This window comes from Triticum aestivum, chromosome 2B (genome assembly GCF_018294505.1).
Source record: "Triticum aestivum cultivar Chinese Spring chromosome 2B, IWGSC CS RefSeq v2.1, whole genome shotgun sequence".
NCBI lineage: Eukaryota > Viridiplantae > Streptophyta > Magnoliopsida > Poales > Poaceae > Triticum > Triticum aestivum.
Genome location: NC_057798.1, coordinates 729,334,024 through 729,354,663, shown reverse-complemented (window position 1 = coordinate 729,354,663; position 20,640 = coordinate 729,334,024). Strand labels below are relative to the sequence as shown.

General features: G+C 41.2%; 2 protein-coding genes and 1 pseudogene across 2 annotated transcripts; all 3 read left to right on the top strand.

Moving 5' to 3' along the window:
• Positions 1-4,043: 4,043 nt before the first annotated feature.
• On the top strand, positions 4,044-5,375 carry LOC123042333 (probable xyloglucan endotransglucosylase/hydrolase protein 12). The gene is made up of 2 exons (XM_044464805.1): positions 4,044-4,361; positions 4,457-5,375. The coding sequence occupies exons 1-2, from the start codon at positions 4,092-4,094 to the stop codon at positions 5,054-5,056; spliced, it is 870 nt and encodes a 289-aa protein (XP_044320740.1). The 5' UTR covers positions 4,044-4,091; the 3' UTR covers positions 5,057-5,375.
• A 7,990-nt stretch (positions 5,376-13,365) lies between these two features.
• LOC123042332 (probable xyloglucan endotransglucosylase/hydrolase protein 12) lies at positions 13,366-14,479 on the top strand. Its single transcript, XM_044464804.1, has 2 exons — positions 13,366-13,645; positions 13,745-14,479. The coding sequence occupies exons 1-2, from the start codon at positions 13,391-13,393 to the stop codon at positions 14,342-14,344; spliced, it is 855 nt and encodes a 284-aa protein (XP_044320739.1). The 5' UTR covers positions 13,366-13,390; the 3' UTR covers positions 14,345-14,479.
• A 1,576-nt stretch (positions 14,480-16,055) lies between these two features.
• On the top strand, positions 16,056-19,910 carry LOC123039494 (ER membrane protein complex subunit 8/9 homolog; annotated as a pseudogene).
• Positions 19,911-20,640: the final 730 nt, after the last annotated feature.

Here is a 20,640-nt window from a genome sequence, read left to right as displayed (position 1 = left end):
GCTGTTGCCGCCACCTTCTGGAAAGGCTACAGTAACGGAACGGCTGGCGACGGCGACACCACCGGCTCTGCCAGCTATTAAACCCCCTCTCCAAGCCTCTAGACGCATCTTCCCCATTCTACAAGGCTATAATATCTAGCGTAGCTCTAGAACCCTAGTTATCTCTGTAGAATTCAGATTTGATCCTCGAACCAAGTTGTACTCGCTATTATCTCTGTAATATATCAAGCCGGGGCTAGTTCGAGTGAATTTTGCGTTCAATTCCGTCGTTGGTCCTGGCAGTTCCCCTACTGATGAAGTAATTCAAGGAGTATGTGGTTTCATTCATATGAAGCACCAACAACAATAACTTCAGCTTTTCTTCTCTGAAGTAATCCTCGTCTGCTGCATTTGTTCCTACTTCTTCACCTTTGTTTTAGCTAGCTTATGGTGCTTCTTTTCATCCCAACGGAGCTTCCTTTTCAGCCGTTGAAGCTACAAATGTAGCGCGTATAAAGTTGAACTGCAAGGTGAGGGAGGGGGCAAGACTAGCTGCCATTTGTTTCTTCCTTTTTTGTCTCTAAAGTTACGAGAATCAATTTACGGGAATAGAAGAAAAGATTTAGAAATAAGATGATACTTATTGAGCTAGTGTAGATGGGTGGCAAATGGGGCACGTGGGTGTTTGTCTATGTACATGTTAAACATGTTCTTGCAAGAACTTTTATTGCCTATATTTGCATAGTAAAATGATAAAAAAACATGAGTTCTTTAAACAAGTGGCAACATGTGAATTTTTTGAGCCGAGGCAATTTTTCTTGCTGATGTTTAGTTTTGTGAATTCCTGCTACTACTAACAGAGAAGGAGAACATCCACCAAACATTATCTTTGAGATAAAATGGAGCCTTGTTAGTGCGAACAAATAATTGTAACTCTGAATGTCTATGAGCAACTATTGCGAACTTTTCAGTTCTGTAATTATGTGTTGTTTTTAGGGGTACTTACTATTTGTTTTGTTTGTGACCATTTATTATGCATCTGTTTTACAAACTCGTCTGCGGAGTAGTTCCCATATACTCTTAAGCATGTGAAAATCATATATGAAAAACTAGAAAGATAACAACAAAAACAAGTAAGAAAAACCTTGAAGTTCAAATAGAAGAGCCAAATAAGTTCATGACGCCCTTCAGCAGAGCATGAGTGTTGGGTGTGTGCGTCTTGAGAGTGTGTTATTCATGTGGGTGCCACCATGCATGTCTGCGGCACGTATGTGTGCTCCGCGTAGGTCTATCATAGGGTTTTTTCATCTCTAAAAAATACATGTTATAAAATAGTTAACGAACTATTAACCAAAAAACAAAACTAATGCAATGGCCTAAAGAATAAACCCACCCCATTCGGAAGTTCAGTGATAAAAAACCTAGAAGTTCAACTTAAGATAACAGAGAAGTTCGAAGTTTTTAAAAAGTTAGATTTTTTTTCTCATTACTAAAGAATAAAACGAAGATGCTCAAATTAAAATAAAGGAACAACTAAAAAAATTAAATAGATTTTCCCCGTTTTTAAAAGACTAGAAGCCCAAATTAAAAGAACCAAGAAGTTAAGTTAAAATAACAAAATGGTTTAATGTTTATAAAAAAGATTTTTTTTTCTGTTTTTGGAAATAAAACAAAGAAGGTCAAATTGAAATTATATAGCAGTTCAATTTTTTTATCATAAAATAGATTTCTCCATTTCTAGCAAGACCCCTAGAAGTTCAAACAGAATAACTAGAAGTTCAAATTTAAAATAACGGAGCGGTTCTTTTATATTGATTAGAATTTTCCTCGTAACTAAAGAATAAGCGAATAAGGCAAATTTTAAAAGTAGATCAGCTCAAAATTTATAAAGAAAATGGATTTTCCTTGTTGCTACAAAAAAAACCTAGAGGTTTAAATTTAAATAACGAATAAGTTCAATGTTTATTACAAGACCAACGAAATTCAAACTAAAAAAACGAGCAGTTCAAAATGTTTATAAAAAAATATTTTCCCTCTGTTAGAAAAAGATCAAGAAGTTCAAATATAAATAATTGAGTAGTTCAAAATTTATTACATAACTAGGACTTTTTCCGTTACTAATGAATAACACAAAGTAGTCCAAGATTAAAAAAATATGAAGTTGTTTAATGTTTATAAAAACTCAGATTTTCCCCAATGCTAAAGATTAAAACCAAGAAGTTCAATATCGAAAAACGTAGTAGTTCAATGTATATAAAAAAACTCAGATTTTCACATTACTAGAGAATAAAACCAAGAAGTTCAATTGAAAAAAGCAGAGCGGTTTGATATTTATTTGAAAAAATTGGATTTTTCCAGTTACTAAAGAATAAAACTAATAAGTACAATTTCAAATAACAAAGAAGTTCGATGTTTCTAAAAAACCTCCAATTTTCACATTTCGAAAAATACATAATGAAGTTCAAATAAAAATGGTAGATCATTTTAATGTCTATAAAAAAACTCAGATATTTTCACGTAGCCAAGAGAAGTTCAGATTGATAACTACGAAAAGTTCATGTACTACAAAGTGTGCATTTTGTATAAAAAAGAATAAAATTAAAAGTTTTGTTGCTAGAAGTTCAAGTGCTCGGCCCGAGAAAGTTCAAAAATTCTTGTGAGAGAGGTTGAACAAAAATACATGACAGAAGTTCAAGGTGAAAATAGTGGGAAGTTCAACTACTACACGGAATGCATTTCAGATAAGAATATAAGAATAGAAAATAGAAATCATAAAAATGTTTGTTGCAAGAAGTTCACGTGCTCCTCCTAGCATAGTTAAAAATTCATGTGCGAGACGTCTGTTGTTCATTTACATGTTGAAAAAAAGGCAAAAAAAACAATGTTGTTTTGCTATTTTAAAAACTGCTCTCAAACGAAAACGAATTTGTAACACCTGTTTACACGAAAAACTTGCTGCTATTCATAAGCTTTCCAACGATATATTATGTGCTAAATTTCGATGAATAGTTTAAAATTTTCATGTATACCATTTAAAACACGTTTTTATGTATTCAAAAATATTCTTTCGAACCATCGCGAGTATGAAAAATTGATCAACACGGGAGGGTTACGTGTATTCAACATATATCATTTGCTCGATTCCAGTAAGTGGTTTGGGAGTTATGGGCAAAAAACAACACATAAAAAACAGAGTGAAGTTCAAACAGAATTGCCACAGAAGTTCAAGTACTCCACATAGTGCATTTTCTTTGGCGATGAAGGCAAAAACTATGATCTGGCCATTTTCTAAATTACTTGAAAACGGCTGGAAATTAGAGAAAACTTTACATATGAAAAAGTTTCGCATTTTTTATAGCTATCCAACGGTATATTATTTGCCCCATTCTGACAAAGTTTGCAAAAATTACTGCCAAAAAACATTTTTTAATTTTTTTCAAAATTGACTTAAAACCGTAAGGAATTAGGAGAAACATTGTAGACCAAAAAGTTTCACATTTCTTCATGCTTTCCAACGGCATAACATTTGCTGCATTCTGACGGCGGTTAAAAAATTAACTCGAAAAATACGAACTCGGTGAAACTTGAACCGTTTTCTACATTACTCTTAAACCGTTCAAAATTAGAAAAACTTTGTACATGAAACAGAAGCGCACTGTCTGCATCATGCTATGCAGAGGCTAGACTTTCTTTTAATGTGGTTGTATCATCTCGATATATCAATTAAATGAAATGTTTTTTATGGAAAAAAGAATCATCATGGACCCATCCGGGTCCTCAAACGAACATCGTTGTGCTGACCACTAACCATGTCAAAGACTCTTCCAGATAGAATCAAGTAATATGATAATCGAACAAGCCGACAACAAGCACTAGGTACATACAACCTGAAGAGAATAATAAGACATGGCCCAAAGTAACCCAGCTACGTACTACTACGTGCGCACCAGAAACTCGCTTTTGACCGAAAATAATGAGCATATATCCTCAATGCAATGCAGAGACAAACTAGCTGGTTATATAAGCCCTTGCCACCCTATGCATTTTCATCAAGTCTTGATACACATACACTTCCTAGTTCCTACACCAGCAGTCAAGCCGGAGGAACCAAGATGGAGAGTTCAAGGAGGGCGCTCCTCCTGGTTGCGGTGGCGGCGGCGGCCATCGGCCTCGCCAGTGCCAGTTTCCGCGACAACTGTGACATCAAGTGGAACCCGGAGAACGCGGCCTTCTCCGACGACGGCCACGGCCTGACCATGTCCCTAAAGAGCAACTCCTCCGGCTGCTTGCTGCAGACGAAGAAGCAGTTCATCTACGGCAGCGTCTCCACCCTCATCAAGCTCGTTCCGGGGAACTCTGCCGGCACCGTCACCACATACTACGTACGTATCCTATTCCTATAGCATACTTATTACTAATGAGCTTGTACTACGATACTGACCGTATGTGCACCATTTCATTGATTGTAAATCACCAGACATCGTCCGTGGGGACGGACCATGACGAGATCGACTTCGAGTTCCTGGGGAACGAGACGGGGCAGCCCTACACGCTGCACACCAACGTGTTCGCCGACGGCGTGGGCAAGAAGGAGATGCAGTTCGTGCCCTGGTTCGACCCCACCGCCGACTTCCACGCCTACACCATCTCCTGGACGCCCTGCATGATCGTCTGGTACGTCGACGACGTCCCCATCCGGGTGTTCCGCAACTACCGGGACAAGGGCATCGCGTACCCGATCAAGCGTCCGATGTTCGGCTACTCCAGCATCTGGTCGGCGGAGGACTGGGCCACGCAGGGCGGCCGCGTCAAGGCCGACTGGTCCAAGGCACCCTTCGTCGCCGGCTACCGCGACATGGTCCTCGACGTCTGCCCCTGCGATGGAGCCGACTCCTGCGTCTACGGCTGCGCCGGGGCGTTCAGCCACGGCGGGCGGCAGCAGAACTGCGCTGGCCTCACCGACCAGCAGCGGGCAAAGATGCAGGAGGTGCAGAGGTCTCACAGGATCTACGACTACTGCGTCGACTACAGGGACAACAAGAAGCCCGGCCCCGAGTGCAGCCTGCCGCAGTACTGAGATCGATCCAGCTGCGCTGTCTGATCCGCTGATTGTGGCCGTGGGCCGTGGCACGCACCAATGAAACAATGGTTGGCCGGCCGGTCTACCACTCCATGCTCCATACACGACCCATTGATTCCATTGGGATTTCATTTATTCTTTTTATTTTGATATATACATATTTTTATCTCAAGACTTCTCATTCCTGCTGCTCCCAAGATGTTTGTAAATTTTGTTTTCTTTTGAACAACTCCATCATATACGTGTGCACATTGAACTTTTGTATATTTGCAAGATGCTAAAGATATATGGATGATTAAGTATACCTATTTTATGATATCATGACCCAACTTTGCTTGCAATAGGTTTTTCTTTTCTTTTTTCTTCTTTTTCGAAAAGGAGGTTGAAACCCGGGCATCTGCATCAATGTGATGCACACAACCATTTTTATTAAAAGTATATGCATCACAACAGGATCATACATCAACACACACAGTACATGACCAAAACTACTATGGCAGACCCATTACAAAAAGTGCAGTAAATACATATGACTAAGTCGACCTCTTTCACAGGAATCACCGTTGAGGGGCTGGCCTCGCCCTCCTTCTTCACCGACTTCTTCTGCTTGGCGTCACGCTTTCAATAGAACTCTTGCTCGGCCTGGACAAACACCGGATGCTCCTGCGCGAACCTCACCAGCGTCTTCTTCATCCGCTGCCACATCCACAACCATAGCCGACATCGAAGCATGCATCAACACCCAAAGCCAAGCCCATGCCCAAGCCATGGTGCCTTCAACAATCTAGAGCGCGAAGGAATGGTCAAAAGCGACGAACTAGGAAACATTGTCATCCAACCATCGCCCAAGGATAGCAGTCCTTCTATCTCTTTCATTGGCAAGCTCTCAACGCTCTTATGGAAGACACTCTATTCCGTCTCTTAGCCTATGTGAATGGTGAGCTGATTAAAATTGCAATCGGCTCAACCATTTGCCCCCTAGATACCATCATGCACGAACTGTAGATGCTTGACGGGGGTCTTTAGAGTTGAGTTGTCTGTTGTCTCACGGGGTTACTAAGATATTCCTCCTCCGCTACAACCTCCGAGGGCGGATAGCCAGCTGACCCTTGGATAATGCTTATGTTGGCCAATGCAGTGGCCGAAGACCATCTCTTGGGTTACGAAGATATTCCTCCTCCGCTACAACCTCCGAGGACGGATTGCCAGCTGACCCTTGGATAATGCTTATGTTGGCCAATGCAGTGGCCGAAGACCATCTCTTTTGGGTAAGAGTCAACCCGAAGGTCGTAATAACAATATGGATGTCTATGAGGGCCAACAAGTAACGGTTAATGATGATCTTCTTGTCAATTGGTACTTCTTGCTTGATGAATATCAGAAATCAGCCCCCATCAATCTTGATGGACCAATGCCTCATGATCTTTTCAAAGCATTCTCTATGCCTCCCGCGGAACAAGAACATGTTGTTCCTTGCCAGAAGAGTATTCAACGACAACTTTACGCCAACAGACACACATGTGCCACTAGCCAGGGGAGCATTGCTGAGTCCAAACACACTCAATGTGATGGTTGAGAATAATAAAGAGGTTCATCGTGTTGCATGGTGGAGTTACCATTTCCCAGGTGAAACCATCCTTCAGAAGGTGTTGATCTTGTACCGATAGAATTGAGGCTTCTGCATAACACAATTCACTGTAGAGAGAAGTACACATTTTCTCACGGAGGTGGATTTTACCCGATTTTTCCAGTGATGGTGCAACTGAATCTTGGTTTGGGCGATGATTTACCCCCGGACAAGTTCTATGTGCCATTCGAAGACATCTTCAGCATGTTCCACCTACTCAAGCTCGGTGGCTCTTAGTTCTCCTATGGGCAATCAACAACACCTACATTGCCAAATGCGATCTCAACAAGGATGTCGCGGTAGCGGACCCCTATCTCATGGGCTAGCCCAACCTCAGTGTTCCTGACCATCATCAAGCTATGAAGAGGTATCATGCAGATTTCATGATTGCCAATATGGACAAAGATTGCCTTCTCGTGGACGCGGAGTTTCTGCTCCCAAGCTCAAATGAGCTCGGATGAACAGTAGAATAAAAAAGATTCAAATTGGAATTTTTTGTGACAAATATTGACAAAAGTTCCATGCGCTTGCAAAAATTCTCATGGAATCACATTTCTGAAAGGCGAGGCAAAAAAAAATTGATACTCTGAAAATGCTACTTTCGAAAGCATTCTGGAGCACCAATTTTGTCTTTTTGCCACGCGTTCCAGGAATGTGATTACTTGATGAATTTTTGCAAGCACTTGAAACTTTTGTCAATGTTTGTCACAAAAATAATGCTGTTTTTTTTTTATTTTACTGTTCATTCGAGCTTATTTGAGCTTGGGAGCAGAAGGACATTTCCACCTTCTCGTACCCTACGTTCCCAAGTAAGTCATTCGCTAGCCAGTATACTTTGTGCAATTTCGTTATGCTTGCACGTAGAAAGTTAACTCGAGGATAATTGGTCTTTTCAACTATTTGCACAGAGAACATTGTGTCCTCAATGTTATTACACTGCAGTTTGCCGATACTTATTTTTTGGATTAGACAAGGAAAGTCAAGAAAGACTACAGAGACATCAAGAAGGTTCTGGATGAAGCACTCGTTGAGTATACCACCCGGGAAGGAATTATCAAAGAAGGATATCACAAGTTTGATAAAATTTAAAAGGTAGGCTTCAGCCACAAAACCGAATTATGTTGGCTTCAATAACTAGAAAACAATGATTCAGACGCCTACTACGTCGTCCACCACATGGAGGAGTACATATGGGAGGGAGAACGGCTTAAAAGACAATTTGATGTCATCACATGGGGGAGGAAAATGAAGGAAACCAACCTAGGATATCGCAGAGATGACTTCAGACACATCCAGGTCAACTTTGCAACCATCCTCAACAAGTATGTCATCGACCACAATGTGGTTTTCAACGGCGGCGAACCTACCGGTCCGGAGGAGATACAAACTCGCACTAAGCAGAAGGGTCTCGATGCTAACGGTCTGGTATCTATTGCGGATCCGGTGAAGAAGCACGTAAAGGACGGACGTGAAGTTTGTATGCTCGAGCACACCTGGTATCGTTATCTGGGCTGCCCGTTATTGTTGCGTGAGCTGATCCATTCAATGCAGGATTCCCGTACAGTTGAGTGTAAAATGGGGAAAAGAAGAAATACGTGTGACATGTGTCATATACGGTGGGCGAAGGGCAGGCGCCGGCTGCGCCGAGGAGCCGATCCATGGCTCAGGACAAACATGAAATCTAATGGTGTAGAATTTGAGGAAATGTCAATAAGGTTTCGTACGAATGTTACCTTTAGTGAAGTAAGAAACCACAAATTATGGGTTTTTTTATAAAAATTATGCTCATTACTGTATGCATAGTTTACTCTCAGTTCACAGCTAAATTAATACATTCAATACTCCATGAAATTCATTTGCATATGCATTCATCAATGCACAAATAGACCAGTTACAAATACAAGCTCATCATAATAAAAGATATCACTCATGTTGATATCAAGGCATTCCAAAAATCATCACATCTGCCAGAAATTCTTTAATTAGGGCGACATACTCCAAAAGGATTGTATTTGCTGCCACGACATATAATCTTACATATCATTTTGGTGAACACACCTTTCTCGTTGCTTTGATTGGCATGGTCACCAAACCGGTCTACATGGGTATTTTCCCAACCCTTGTTCACATTATCACTCGGACTAGCTGCATGAAAAGAACTAATCTAAGGCTGCAACATAATTATGAAAAACATTAACTTTCACTAATTTCTTAGCATAACAAAGGAATTGCATAGTTGCGAGTAACCAAAAAAAAAATCAATATGTGGCAATAATATTCATGCAAACACACTAGCAGTAAAAGTTGATTTTCAAACACTTCACATAAACAAATATGCAATTAGCAATCTCTCCAAGTACTAGCTAGTTCTAAAATGGCACAATTGTAAAATGCTTAGACTATAAAAGGCGGTTGCCGTTTTAAAATGTCTCCAAGGCCTTTACCGTAGTAGGTGGTTCCCTAAACAAAACCACTTCTAGTGCTATACATTTAAGTTGGTTCCATGCACTAAGAATACTCTCATTCGAAATGGTTTTGCAATTCAGAACCGCCTCCTGTTCTTATTTAGGGTTGGCATTTTAATTATTGTTTTCAGCTAACCCTTCAATTAAAATTCTGAAAGTCTCCTCACATACACATTCTCGTTCACCACATAAAACCATTGCATCTCATAATAAATTCATATATGTTCAATATGTCAAAGCAACATATACAAAAGTTTTGTAGACTTCACATCCAACATATGAAACAAGGTTCTAAAATCCAAAGATTTATAATATATCCCCCTCCTCGTCTCGAATAGTATACCCATCTCGCCTCTTCACGTCGTCTTTTGGTCTCGAGTGGTCTACCTATCTTGCCTTTTCATTTCGTCTTTTCGCTCGAGTAGACTACTCATCTTAACTTTTCATGTTGTCTTTGCAGACCAACCGATGCCTGATATCTTGTTGATTGGAAAACTGCCTCTTGACTTAAATTATTAATTAGAGGTGGTCAGGATTTATGGACGGCCTCAACTAGTTAGTAGAGCCGGTTTTTCTACTTGAACCGCATGCATGACACTAGTGCAGAACCGGCCTTTAGTGCTGGTTCATGACGGCCTTTAGTGCCGGTTCGCCAACCGGCACTAAAGAGTGGGGACTAAAGCCCCCCCCCTTTAGTTCTTCACGAACCGGCGCTAAAGTGCAAACACGTGGCACGAGCCAGGTTCGGGTGCGCGTAGGGCTTTAATACCGGTTTGTAACACCAATCGGTACTAAATGTTTTTTCCTTTAATTTTGTGTTTTTAGTTTAATTTAATGATTGTTTTACATTATAATGAGTTGTTAAATCCATATTCATATTATACTTGATCACCTAATTAGGTGATCAATTAAGTATATATAATATATATGGATATGGCATATATATACTCTAGCTAGCTAGCTAACAATCATCGTAGTCGTCATTATCACTATTTAATCATCATAGTCATTACCGCTATCTAAACACCACCAACACTAGCTTAAAGAAGAAACATTCACTTGTACCAGAAGCAAAAATATCATCGAGTTCAACATGATTGTCATGATATTATAAGCGTTCATATATAACACCACAAAAGCAAATCACTCGTGGAGATTAAGTTTAGAACGAAGAACACGGACATGAAAGGACAAGTACTAAGAGCATGAACTAGCTAAATCACTCCTGCTGCTCTCTCTCAGGTAAAATAGCATAGAACATGTATAGCTCTCCTGATTCATCATACTGGAGCATACAGATGAACATGTCTCCTAATCGTGGGCTGCGCTTCTCATTGCTGCCCCCTAGTACTTCTCTGCGATCGTTAACAATTTTCCTCCAATCTTTCACTATTAAGCATTCATTGCTTCTAGAAATCCTGAATGCACTCATGTGCAATGCAGGATATCTTGGTCGTAAGCTAACAATTGACATGCGATCTTTAATCTCGATCCCCTGAGGCACAACTGTCATCGGGAGTCCCTGTTGAAGAACATCGTATAGTACATAATTAATTAATATACTTAGCAATGAAAGTTTAGCAAAAAAATTATGTATGCAAAAGATGCACTGAGGACAAATAGTAAAAATCTTACCATCATTCCTAAATAGATGTGACCGTAGTTCAATACGATCACTATTGGTCGCACGTTTTGAGTACTAACATTTTTAAGTCCAGGAAGAAAATTTGTCTTGACAGTATGAAGATCCTCAAGCCATGAAACATAATGACTTATCTCCTCGCAGTTTAGTTCAGCTCCGGGACAGTAGTAGGTCTTGTCTACCAAGCGCCGGACATGTTTTCTTGAATGGAAATAAGCTGTCAAGAGAAATTAGTTGTCAATTATTTTTGAATAAGCAATATCAAAGACAAAAATATAGTTGAGAAGAACTCACATAATGATAGAACTGGAGGCGTCTGCACATCGACCCATATGTCTCTATTACCTTCAATATCATCTTCCGGATGAATATCAAAGGTGATAACCATATCAGGCTCAAATGCACAAGCCTTGCATAGTGCTTGCCAAGTTTTGCATTCAAAATAGGTATACGTATTTGCATTGTATACTTTGACGTTGAAAATATAACCATGCTCAGTTTTCAGGTAAACTCTCTTTACCTCCATAGTTTCCATATCATTGAAACCTATCTTATCCAAGACAAAAATTCTTGCATGACAGGGGATGCGCTAGTAGAATAGTGAAAATTAAAAATTATAAGTCAGGCAAATGAAGCATATATAAGTCATGCTTAATTACGAAAACAGACTTGTCATTGTGACTTACTGTATCGAATTCGAAGGTCTCATCCAGCTTGATGCTAAATCGCCTATCATCAACAAGGAAATTTCTGTCGCACAGGCCACGCTGGTCTTCATAGTATTCGCACATAATGAAATTTTTTCCGTCGTCAGACGACATTTCCTATATATATTCATATAGGCGAAACATTAAACACTTACTAATTCAATTAATTCAACTAATTCAACTAAGCATTTACTAAATTTTCAACTAGTTCTATTAATTCAACTAGTTCAAAAAATCTCATATACCTAAATTTTCTTACTAAAAATAAACTAGTTATATTAGTTCAACTAGTTCAAATAATCTCATATACCTAAATTTTCTAACTAAAAATAAAGTAGTTATATTAATTTAACTAGTACAAATAATCTCATATACCTCGTTCACATTATCACTCGGACTAGCTGCATGAAAAGAACTAATCTAAGGCTGCAACATAATTATGAAAAACATTAACTTTCACTAATTTCTTAGCATAACAAAAGAATTGCATAGTTGCGAGTAACCAAAAAAAAATCAATATGTGGCAATAATATTCATTAATTATAGACAAACAAAATAACTATGTCATGCAAACACACTAGCAGTAAAAGTTGATTTTCAAACACTTCACATAAACAAATATGCAATTAGCAATCTCTCCAAGTACTAGCTAGTTCTAAAATGGCACAATTGTAAAATGCTTAGACTATAAAAGGCGGTTGCCGTTTTAAAATGTCTCCAAGGCCTTTACCGTAGTAGGCGGTTCCCTAAACAAAACCACTTCTAGTGCTATACATTTAAGTTGGTTCCATGCACTAAGAATACTCTCATTCGAAATGGTTTTGCAATTCAGAACCGCCTCCTGTTCTTATTTAGGGTTGGCATTTTAATTATTGTTTTCAGCTAACCCTTCAATTAAAATTCTGAAAGTCTCCTCACATACACATTCTCGTTCACCACATAAAACCGTTGCATCTCATATACATTCATATATATATGTTCAATATGTCAAAGCGACATATACAAAAGTTTTGTAGACTTCACATCCAACATATGAAACAAGGTTCTAAAATCCAAAGATTTATAATATATTCCCCTCGTCGTCTCGAATAGTATACCCATGTCGCCTCTTCACGTCGTCTTTTGGTCTCGAGTGGTCTACGTATCTTGCCTTTTCATTTCGTCTTTTCGCTCGAGTAGTCTACTCATCTTAACTTTTCATGTTGTCTTTGCAGACCAACACCGACGCCTGATATCTTGTTGATTGGAAAACTGCCTCTTGACTTAAATTATTAATTAGAGGTGGTCAGGATTTATGGACGGCCTCAACTAGTTATTAGAGCCGGTTTTGCTACTTGAACCGCATGCATGAGTTTCACAAGGATGATTAACCGCCTCGGTTAGGCTATTAGAGGTGGCTGAAATGTTTTGGGTGAAAACGGCTTCCGTACGTGGAACGCCTCTAATGCCCATTGTCTTACTAGTGTCCTTTCACTTCTTGGCTCACAGTTGGCGCACTCCCTCATCTCATCTCATCGACAGGTGCGCAGTTTGGCATGAAACAAAGAGGAAGTACAAAACACCGTTGTGCTGACCACTAACTAGTCAAATCCAGACGCTCTCAGATGCAAGCAATCCATATGATAATTGAACAAACCGACAACAAGCACTAGGTTGGTGCAACCTGAGAGAATAACAAGACATGCATGGCGCAAAGTAACCCAGCTACATACTACACTACGTGCGCACCGGACACTTTTGCATTTGACTGAAAATAATTAGCACAGATCCGCAACGCGGAGAGGATTATATAAAGCCCTTGTGCACCTCTGCATTTTCATCAAGTCTTCTTGACATACACTTCCTACACCACCAAAAGCTAAGCTAGTGCCAACTACGACGTCGGAGAAGATGGAGAGCTCAAGGAGGGTGCTCCTCCTGGTGGCGATGGTCATCGGCCTCGCGAGTGCCAGTTTCCGTGACAACTGCGACATCAAGTGGAACCCCGAGAACGCGGCCTTCTCCGAAGACGGCCACGGCCTGACCATGTCCCTAAAGAGCAACTCCTCTGGCTGCTTGCTGCAGACGAAGAAGCAGTTCATCTACGGCAGCGTCTCCACCCTCATCAAGCTCGTCCCGGGGAATATATCTATCCTATCGTGGTTAGCTTTAATTATCTACAATAATACTTACTAATGAGCTTGTACTGAAATGTTGATGTACTGCAATACTAACTGTGTATGCATTAATTTATCATGGATTCAGACATCTTCTGTGGGGGACGACCACGACGAGATCGACTTCGAGTTCCTGGGGAACGAGACAGGGCAGCCCTACACGCTGCACACCAACGTGTTCGCCGACGGCGTGGGCAAGAAAGAGATGCAGTTCGTACCCTGGTTCGACCCCACCGCCGACTTCCACGCCTACACCATTTCCTGGACGCCCTGCATGATCGTCTGGTACGTCGACGACGTCCCCATCCGGGTGTTCCGCAACTACCAGGACAAGGGCATTGCGTACCCGACCAAGCGGCCCATGTTCGGCTACTCCAGCATCTGGTCGGCGGAGGACTGGGCCACGCAGGGCGGCCGCGTCAAAGCCGACTGGTCCAAGGCGCCCTTCGTCGCCGGCTACCGCGACATGGTCCTCGACGTCTGCCCCTGCGACGGAAGCGACTCCTGCGTCTACGGCTGCGCCGGGGCATTCAGCCATGGCGGGCGGGAGCAGAACTGTGCTGGCCTCAGCGACCAGCAGCGGACCAAGATGCTGGAGAAGCAGAGGTCTCACAGGATCTACGACTACTGCGTCGACTATAGGAACAACAAGAAGCCCGGCCCCGAGTGCAGCCTGCCGCAGTACTGATCGACCCATGCATATCCAGCTGCAGTCTGATCGTGGTCGTGGCACGCACCAAGCGGCAATGGTTGGCCGGCCGATCTATCTACCACGGCATACACGACCCATTGATTCCATTGGGACTTCATTTATTTATTCTTTTGATACAGATATTTTTGTGTTCTCAAGATTTTTCATTCTTGTTGCTCCACGGATGTTTTTCCCCCTCAAAATTTTGTTCAATGCTTACCCGATTAAGTAATCATGATCGATCTTTTTTGAATGGATCACATAAGGCATGATTGGTTGCATGCATATGAACCAACGAGCCAGGCCCACTAAAGAATCAGGTAAGCTTACTCACAACCACAACACACCACGATTACAATAACCTATTGGTCTATGAGAAATTTACTATGATAATTTTGGCCTAAATCCCGCGGTGGTACTAAACTTTTCATCTCGATCAAAAGAAAGCTTACCATGCCCAATTGGGTGGTGCTTTTTCATGACCAAAGGAGGGTTACCACCAAAAACATCACATATAAGGAAGATGCATAATTACTTAAATATGAATTTATTTCGAATTTACAGATCCTATTTGAGATACATGTACTTTTTTTTCTGTAGAGAGAGATACATGTAGTTCAAATTTGAATAATATCTAGTAATTAACTCGACACTCATTTAAGACCTAAATAATAGCAAATGATTTTAAAAAATGCTACCTTTGGTATGAACACTACAATAGTATGTTCCATGTACAAAACATTTGGAAAAAACTGCAAACAAATATTTTTGTAAGGTCCTATACAAGGTACCTTATCTTGTTGTTTCAGAAATTGAAAATACATAACAAGATGGAGCATAAAGGAAGGAAAATCTAATGGGCCAAAACAAATCTCTTCTCTCTCCTTTTTCTTTTTCTTTCATTTCCCTCTACAACCAAATGGGCCAAACCTATGTTTACTTTCCCTTCTCCTTCCCTTTCACTAGTAGAAAAAAACCCATTTGTCCCGGTTCATAAGGCCCATTTGTCCCGATTCCGGAACCGGGACTAAAGGGTCGATACTAAAGCCCAATAACTTTAGTCCCGGTTCTTCTATGAACCGGGACAGATGGGGCTCCACGTGGCCGCTGCGGCTTGCCCAGGCAGGAGGGCCTTTTGTCCCGGTTGGTAGCACAAACTGAGACCAAAAGGCATCCACGCGTCAGCAGTTCAGGGGCTGGGGTTTTTGTTTGTTTTTGAAGGGGGGAGGTTTGGGGTTTTGGGGGGGGGGGGGGGGGGTTGTAGGGTTAATTTAGGGGTTTCATATATTGTGTTAGCTAGCTAATAGAGAGAAGTGTCCTCTCTTATCTCTGTGCTTGGTCGACGCTACGTACTATACGTATAGAGAGGACTCGACACACTAGCTAGCTACACTACTGGAAACAGAGTATTTGCCATCAGCCAGCTCTTTGCCATCAGCCAGCTGATGGCAAAGAACGTCTTTGCCATCTGCTTATAAAAAACAGATGGTAAAGAACTGACAGACGGCAAAGAACATGGTTGCCATCAGCCAATTCTTTGTCATCTGCTAGTGGATGGCAAATAATCTTTGCCATCTGCCAGCAGATGGCAAAGAGGTTGGCAAATCCTATGACCGTTAAGAGTGTAACGGCGTACCAGCCCCACCTCTTTGCCATCTGCCAGCAGACGGCAAAGATTCTTTGCCATCTGCTGGCAGATGGCCAGCAGATGGCAAAGAGATGGGCTTATTTTTTCCAGGTAAAAAAAACTGTGGGGTTATTTTTGTTCTCATTGGTTGAAATGTTTGTGTCATGGATTGATGACATGGCATCCATCCATCCATCCATCCATCCATCCCATTTATCTAAACAAAAAAAAGAGAAAGAAAGAAAAGAACCCCCACCCTCCGGGCAGCCCAACCACCCAAACCCTATCCCATCCCACTCCATCGTCGCCGCCCCCAGATGCAATCTCGCCGCCGCCACGCTCGCGCACGCTCGCCGCCGCCATCCATCCATCCTCTCGAGCTCGCGCACGCTCGCCGCCGCCACGTCCGCCGCCGCAGGCGGCGTACGTGAAGCTCGAGCTGCACGCGCTCAAGCACCCGGCGGCGGCCGTCAACGGGCTCCTCGTCGGCCGCCTGGCGGACCCGGCCGCCTCCCCGGCCGTCGTCTCGGTCGCCGACGCCGTGCCGCTCTCCCACTAGCCGCACCACCTCCCGCTGCTCCCCACGCTCGAGCTCGCGCTCACCCTCGTCGAGGACCACTTCCAGGCGCAGGGCCTCGCCGTCGTCGGATACTACCAGGCCAACGCGCGCCGCGACGACGCCGACCTCCCCGCCGTCGCCAAGCGCGTCGGGGACCACATCTTCCGCTACTTCCCCCGCGCCGCCGTGCTGCTGGTCGATGCTGTGCTTTCCTCTGTTTCCCCTGTCTTGAGCGGTTATGGGGGTGCGGAGATCTCGCTTGGGTGCTGATTGGGGTTCTCCTTTCTGATTTTGTGTTGATTCGATCAGCTGGACAACGTGAAGCTCGAGGAGGTGGTGAAGGGGAGCAGCCGCGATGCAGTTGTTCAGGTACTCGCCCATGATCTATGGAAATCAGTATCCCTTCATTGCTTTCAAATTGATAGCGATTAGTATGTTTCTTAGATACTGTATCTTCTATTAAGTTTTTACTGGTAACTACGAAAATTAGACCATGTATTGACTTTCTTCCTAGTGATGGAATAGATCTTGCAGCAATATTATTGACTTGTGAGACTCCCACTAGATAATTCACTTCTTGCTAGGCATAGTATGCTGTCTTGCAAGTTAATTGCTTAATTTGTTCGAATGCTCAGTTATTTTTGGTTAAGTTTGAACTAATTCTTAAGAAATCCTCTCATGCACCCCAGCCCTCTAATCAATATGTTCAAATGATGAATGGTCGAACATGAGCATTATTTTCTCTGTCTAGGCCTTTTTTCTGTCATTTTTCATGCATTGAACTAATTGTGCAGTGGCTTTGGAAAGAGAAGGTTTGCTTTATAGCTGCTTAAGTGTATACTTTCTGAATCATTGTAGAATTATAACTTTTAACTAATATGCACTGCCTCCACATGGCTACCATGTTTCATCTCACAAATCAGTAAGTTACCTAAGAATTAACTGAACACTAGCATATTCGTTGAACTTAGCGTCTTAACCACTATGAGCAATGCATATATTTTAATTTATCACAACTTAATTTGAAAAGTTGCTGAACCAACATGCAGACTATCATATGCCCATCTAAATGCCATGAAATGCAAGCAGCCATCTTCTGCATGAAATAATTATTTATGCTTGGGTTTATGAATCACTGGTGCAATTTGTTCACCTTAAGTGCAAAAGCAGGAGTAGCAGCAATATGTTTGGGCATATGTGTTCTATGCCTACTAACAGAGATAGCAGTGTTACACTGTTACTTCATTACCTTATGACTTAAGAATCAGTTCTGGAGTTGTCATATAATTTGTTGAGTTGTCATATAAACGGTCGTCTCTTTCGAGCGCAAAGACGGGTCTGCGGTGGATGCTGGGTTGCAGCTCAGGTCGATGGTGCGGCCATGGACACAACCTCCTCAACCTCGACAACCAATGCGTCGGCAGGGGAGCAACTAATTCCTGAACCTTTGCTTCTCCTCTTTTAATTTGAAGTTCTTAGTTTAGTTCCAGATTTCTATGCATGCCACCTTGATATGTTTGATGTTCATCGATCGTCCAGATTTACTAGCACACCAGATAGAATTTGGGACTGATGCCATTCAATAGATTTTCTAGACATTTTATTGTGTCTCATGCTGAAAAAGAAAATGCACAATGAGCTTGTTTGACTTTTTTGATGCTTAGAGTATACTTGATCAGGGGGCAGTGTTATTTCCTGTGATCTTTCATGTCATTTGCTAGTGTGATGCTTCAAGATGACAAATTTAAAAACCTAAACTATTGTAAATAAGCGTTCTGCATCTTGAGCATTTAAATGTGAGCACTTAACCATTGTACAGCTTTTGCATATTTTGTTTTGTATTTCTTTTATAAACTAGCGGGGTGACCCGTGCATTTGCGCGGCTAGATTTTACAAAAGATGTATCTCTCCTAATATAGAGATTGTCTTGAATACTCTACCTGGACCATTGTTTCTTATATGAACATGTTTTTTTCCTGGAAAACAATACTTTGAAAACAAACCATTAATGGAATATTCCTTGATGTAATCAAGCTAAAGCTTTAAAATGTTGATAGTCATTCTTAAAAATGTTTAAGTGTACAAATTTTCTCTATAGCTTTTAGGATTCATTGTCTATAGCTAATTAGAAACCAAAGGAGTAACATGTTGAGGTTATGCTTTAAGAAATCCTTTCACATAATTTAAAAGTTCAAATCTAAACATTGTTAGAAGCTCTCTTCTACACTGTTCTCATCAAAGCATTTCTTTTTAAATCATGCATATAGTTTTCATCTAGTAATTAAGTGAAACTAATATGACTTATCACGTATTTGATATTATTTCTTACTTTGAATATTTACTCCTGTATGATGTAACCATTCCATGATGGCTTCAGATAGTTCTTAACATGAGAAGGACATAAAATTTGAGTTGCCAAAACTCAACTCTCTTCCACAGTCCCATCCAACTCAATCTTGTCGATACATATATTACATTTTTCTATGTTTTGTTGACAAAGCAACCAACGTATCTTGATACATCTGCTGCATGTTACATTCACATGGGTTATCCGTTTTCATATTGTGCATGGTACAGAAAATAAATGAAAGTCTAATTTTATTTGAAACTGGATCCGTGTTTCAGCACTGTTTTAGTTCCAAAGTTGCTTAGATTTGTTTATGTTCAAAAAGAATGTACATTACATTATATTATGTCTTAAAAATAAGCAGGGTGTATCTTTATTCTGTTAAAATAGTTTAGTTAGGATCCTGGACATGAAAGATGTACCTCACCTTCCTCCTAGAACTAATGTATATACATGTGAAAATAGCTGGGTCTTACATTGCGCTTCCACCTTTAATTATTTCTATCAAGTTACGTTTACCGCAAAATTCAGGCCCCATTTGGAGTTCTATAAAGTGTGATATTCTCGCAAAATTAAAAAAAAGGAGTAAAGCTTGATATTCCTAAAAAATATTATAATTTAAATCAAATGCCCACCGTAAAAAAAATTAAATCAAATGCATTACTTCTTGTTAGGGATTTCATATGCAGATCGGACTGCTTTCCTCTTTCTTTTCGTACTTTTCTTTAGCTATGGACATGGACGTGACATTGGTTTAGGTGGCAGGTTTGCCTCTGTGTAGCGCTGGCTTTGTTTTTTTTTCTCCTATTAGAATTCAAATCAGAATTGGGCATGTGTTGTTTTGCGTGCAAGTATCCTTTTTCATATACGTTGACTGTGGTTGCCCTTTTCCATGCATATTTCCGCATCATAATAATCTTCTTCTTCTAACTTTCTTCTTTCCCATTTTACAGATTTGCTTAAGATCACGGAAGCTTGGGTTGATGGAGTGCTTGTATTTAGTTTTTGTTTTTATCTTGTGAAACTTGCTACCTATGGATGAAACTGTGTAATATTGATGAAACTACGTGTATGTATGGATGAAACTTGCTACTATTGTTAACATGTGTTGGATATATATGTGTTCATGACTATTGATAATATGTGTTGAATATGCTATATTGGTCATATAAATATATTTGTGTTTGATTTTCTGTGAAAATGAACTGATATAAGAAAAAACAAAATTAAATGGGGCAATATAGTCACTTTGCCATCTGCTGGCAGATGGCAAAGAGCTTTGCCATCAGCTCGCAGATGGCAAAGAGGCCACGTGTCATCTACATGTAAAATTTGGGCTAGCCTATTTGGGCTCTTTGCCATCTGCCAGCAGATGGCAAAGCTCTAGCTTTGCCATCTGCTGGCAGACGGCAAAGCATGCAGCCTTTGCCATCTGCTGGCAGACGGCAAAGAGCCTGCAGCCTTTGCCATCTGCTGGCAGACGGCAAAGTATGCCGTTAGCCTTCTAACAGGGCTAACCCCGTTAATAGGCTTTGCCATCTGCCAGCTAATGGCAAAGCCACAGGCTCTTTGCCATCAGCCAGCAGATGGCAAAGAAGCCTTTACTGGTAGGGTTTCAGACGAACTGTTTGCCATCTGCTGGCTGATGGCAAAGCCTTTGCCATCCGCCGAACATGCCTTTGCCATCTGCCATGGCAGATGGCAAAGTGCCAGATTCCAGTAGTGCTAGTAAGCAAATGAAGGAAACCATTAAGTACAGA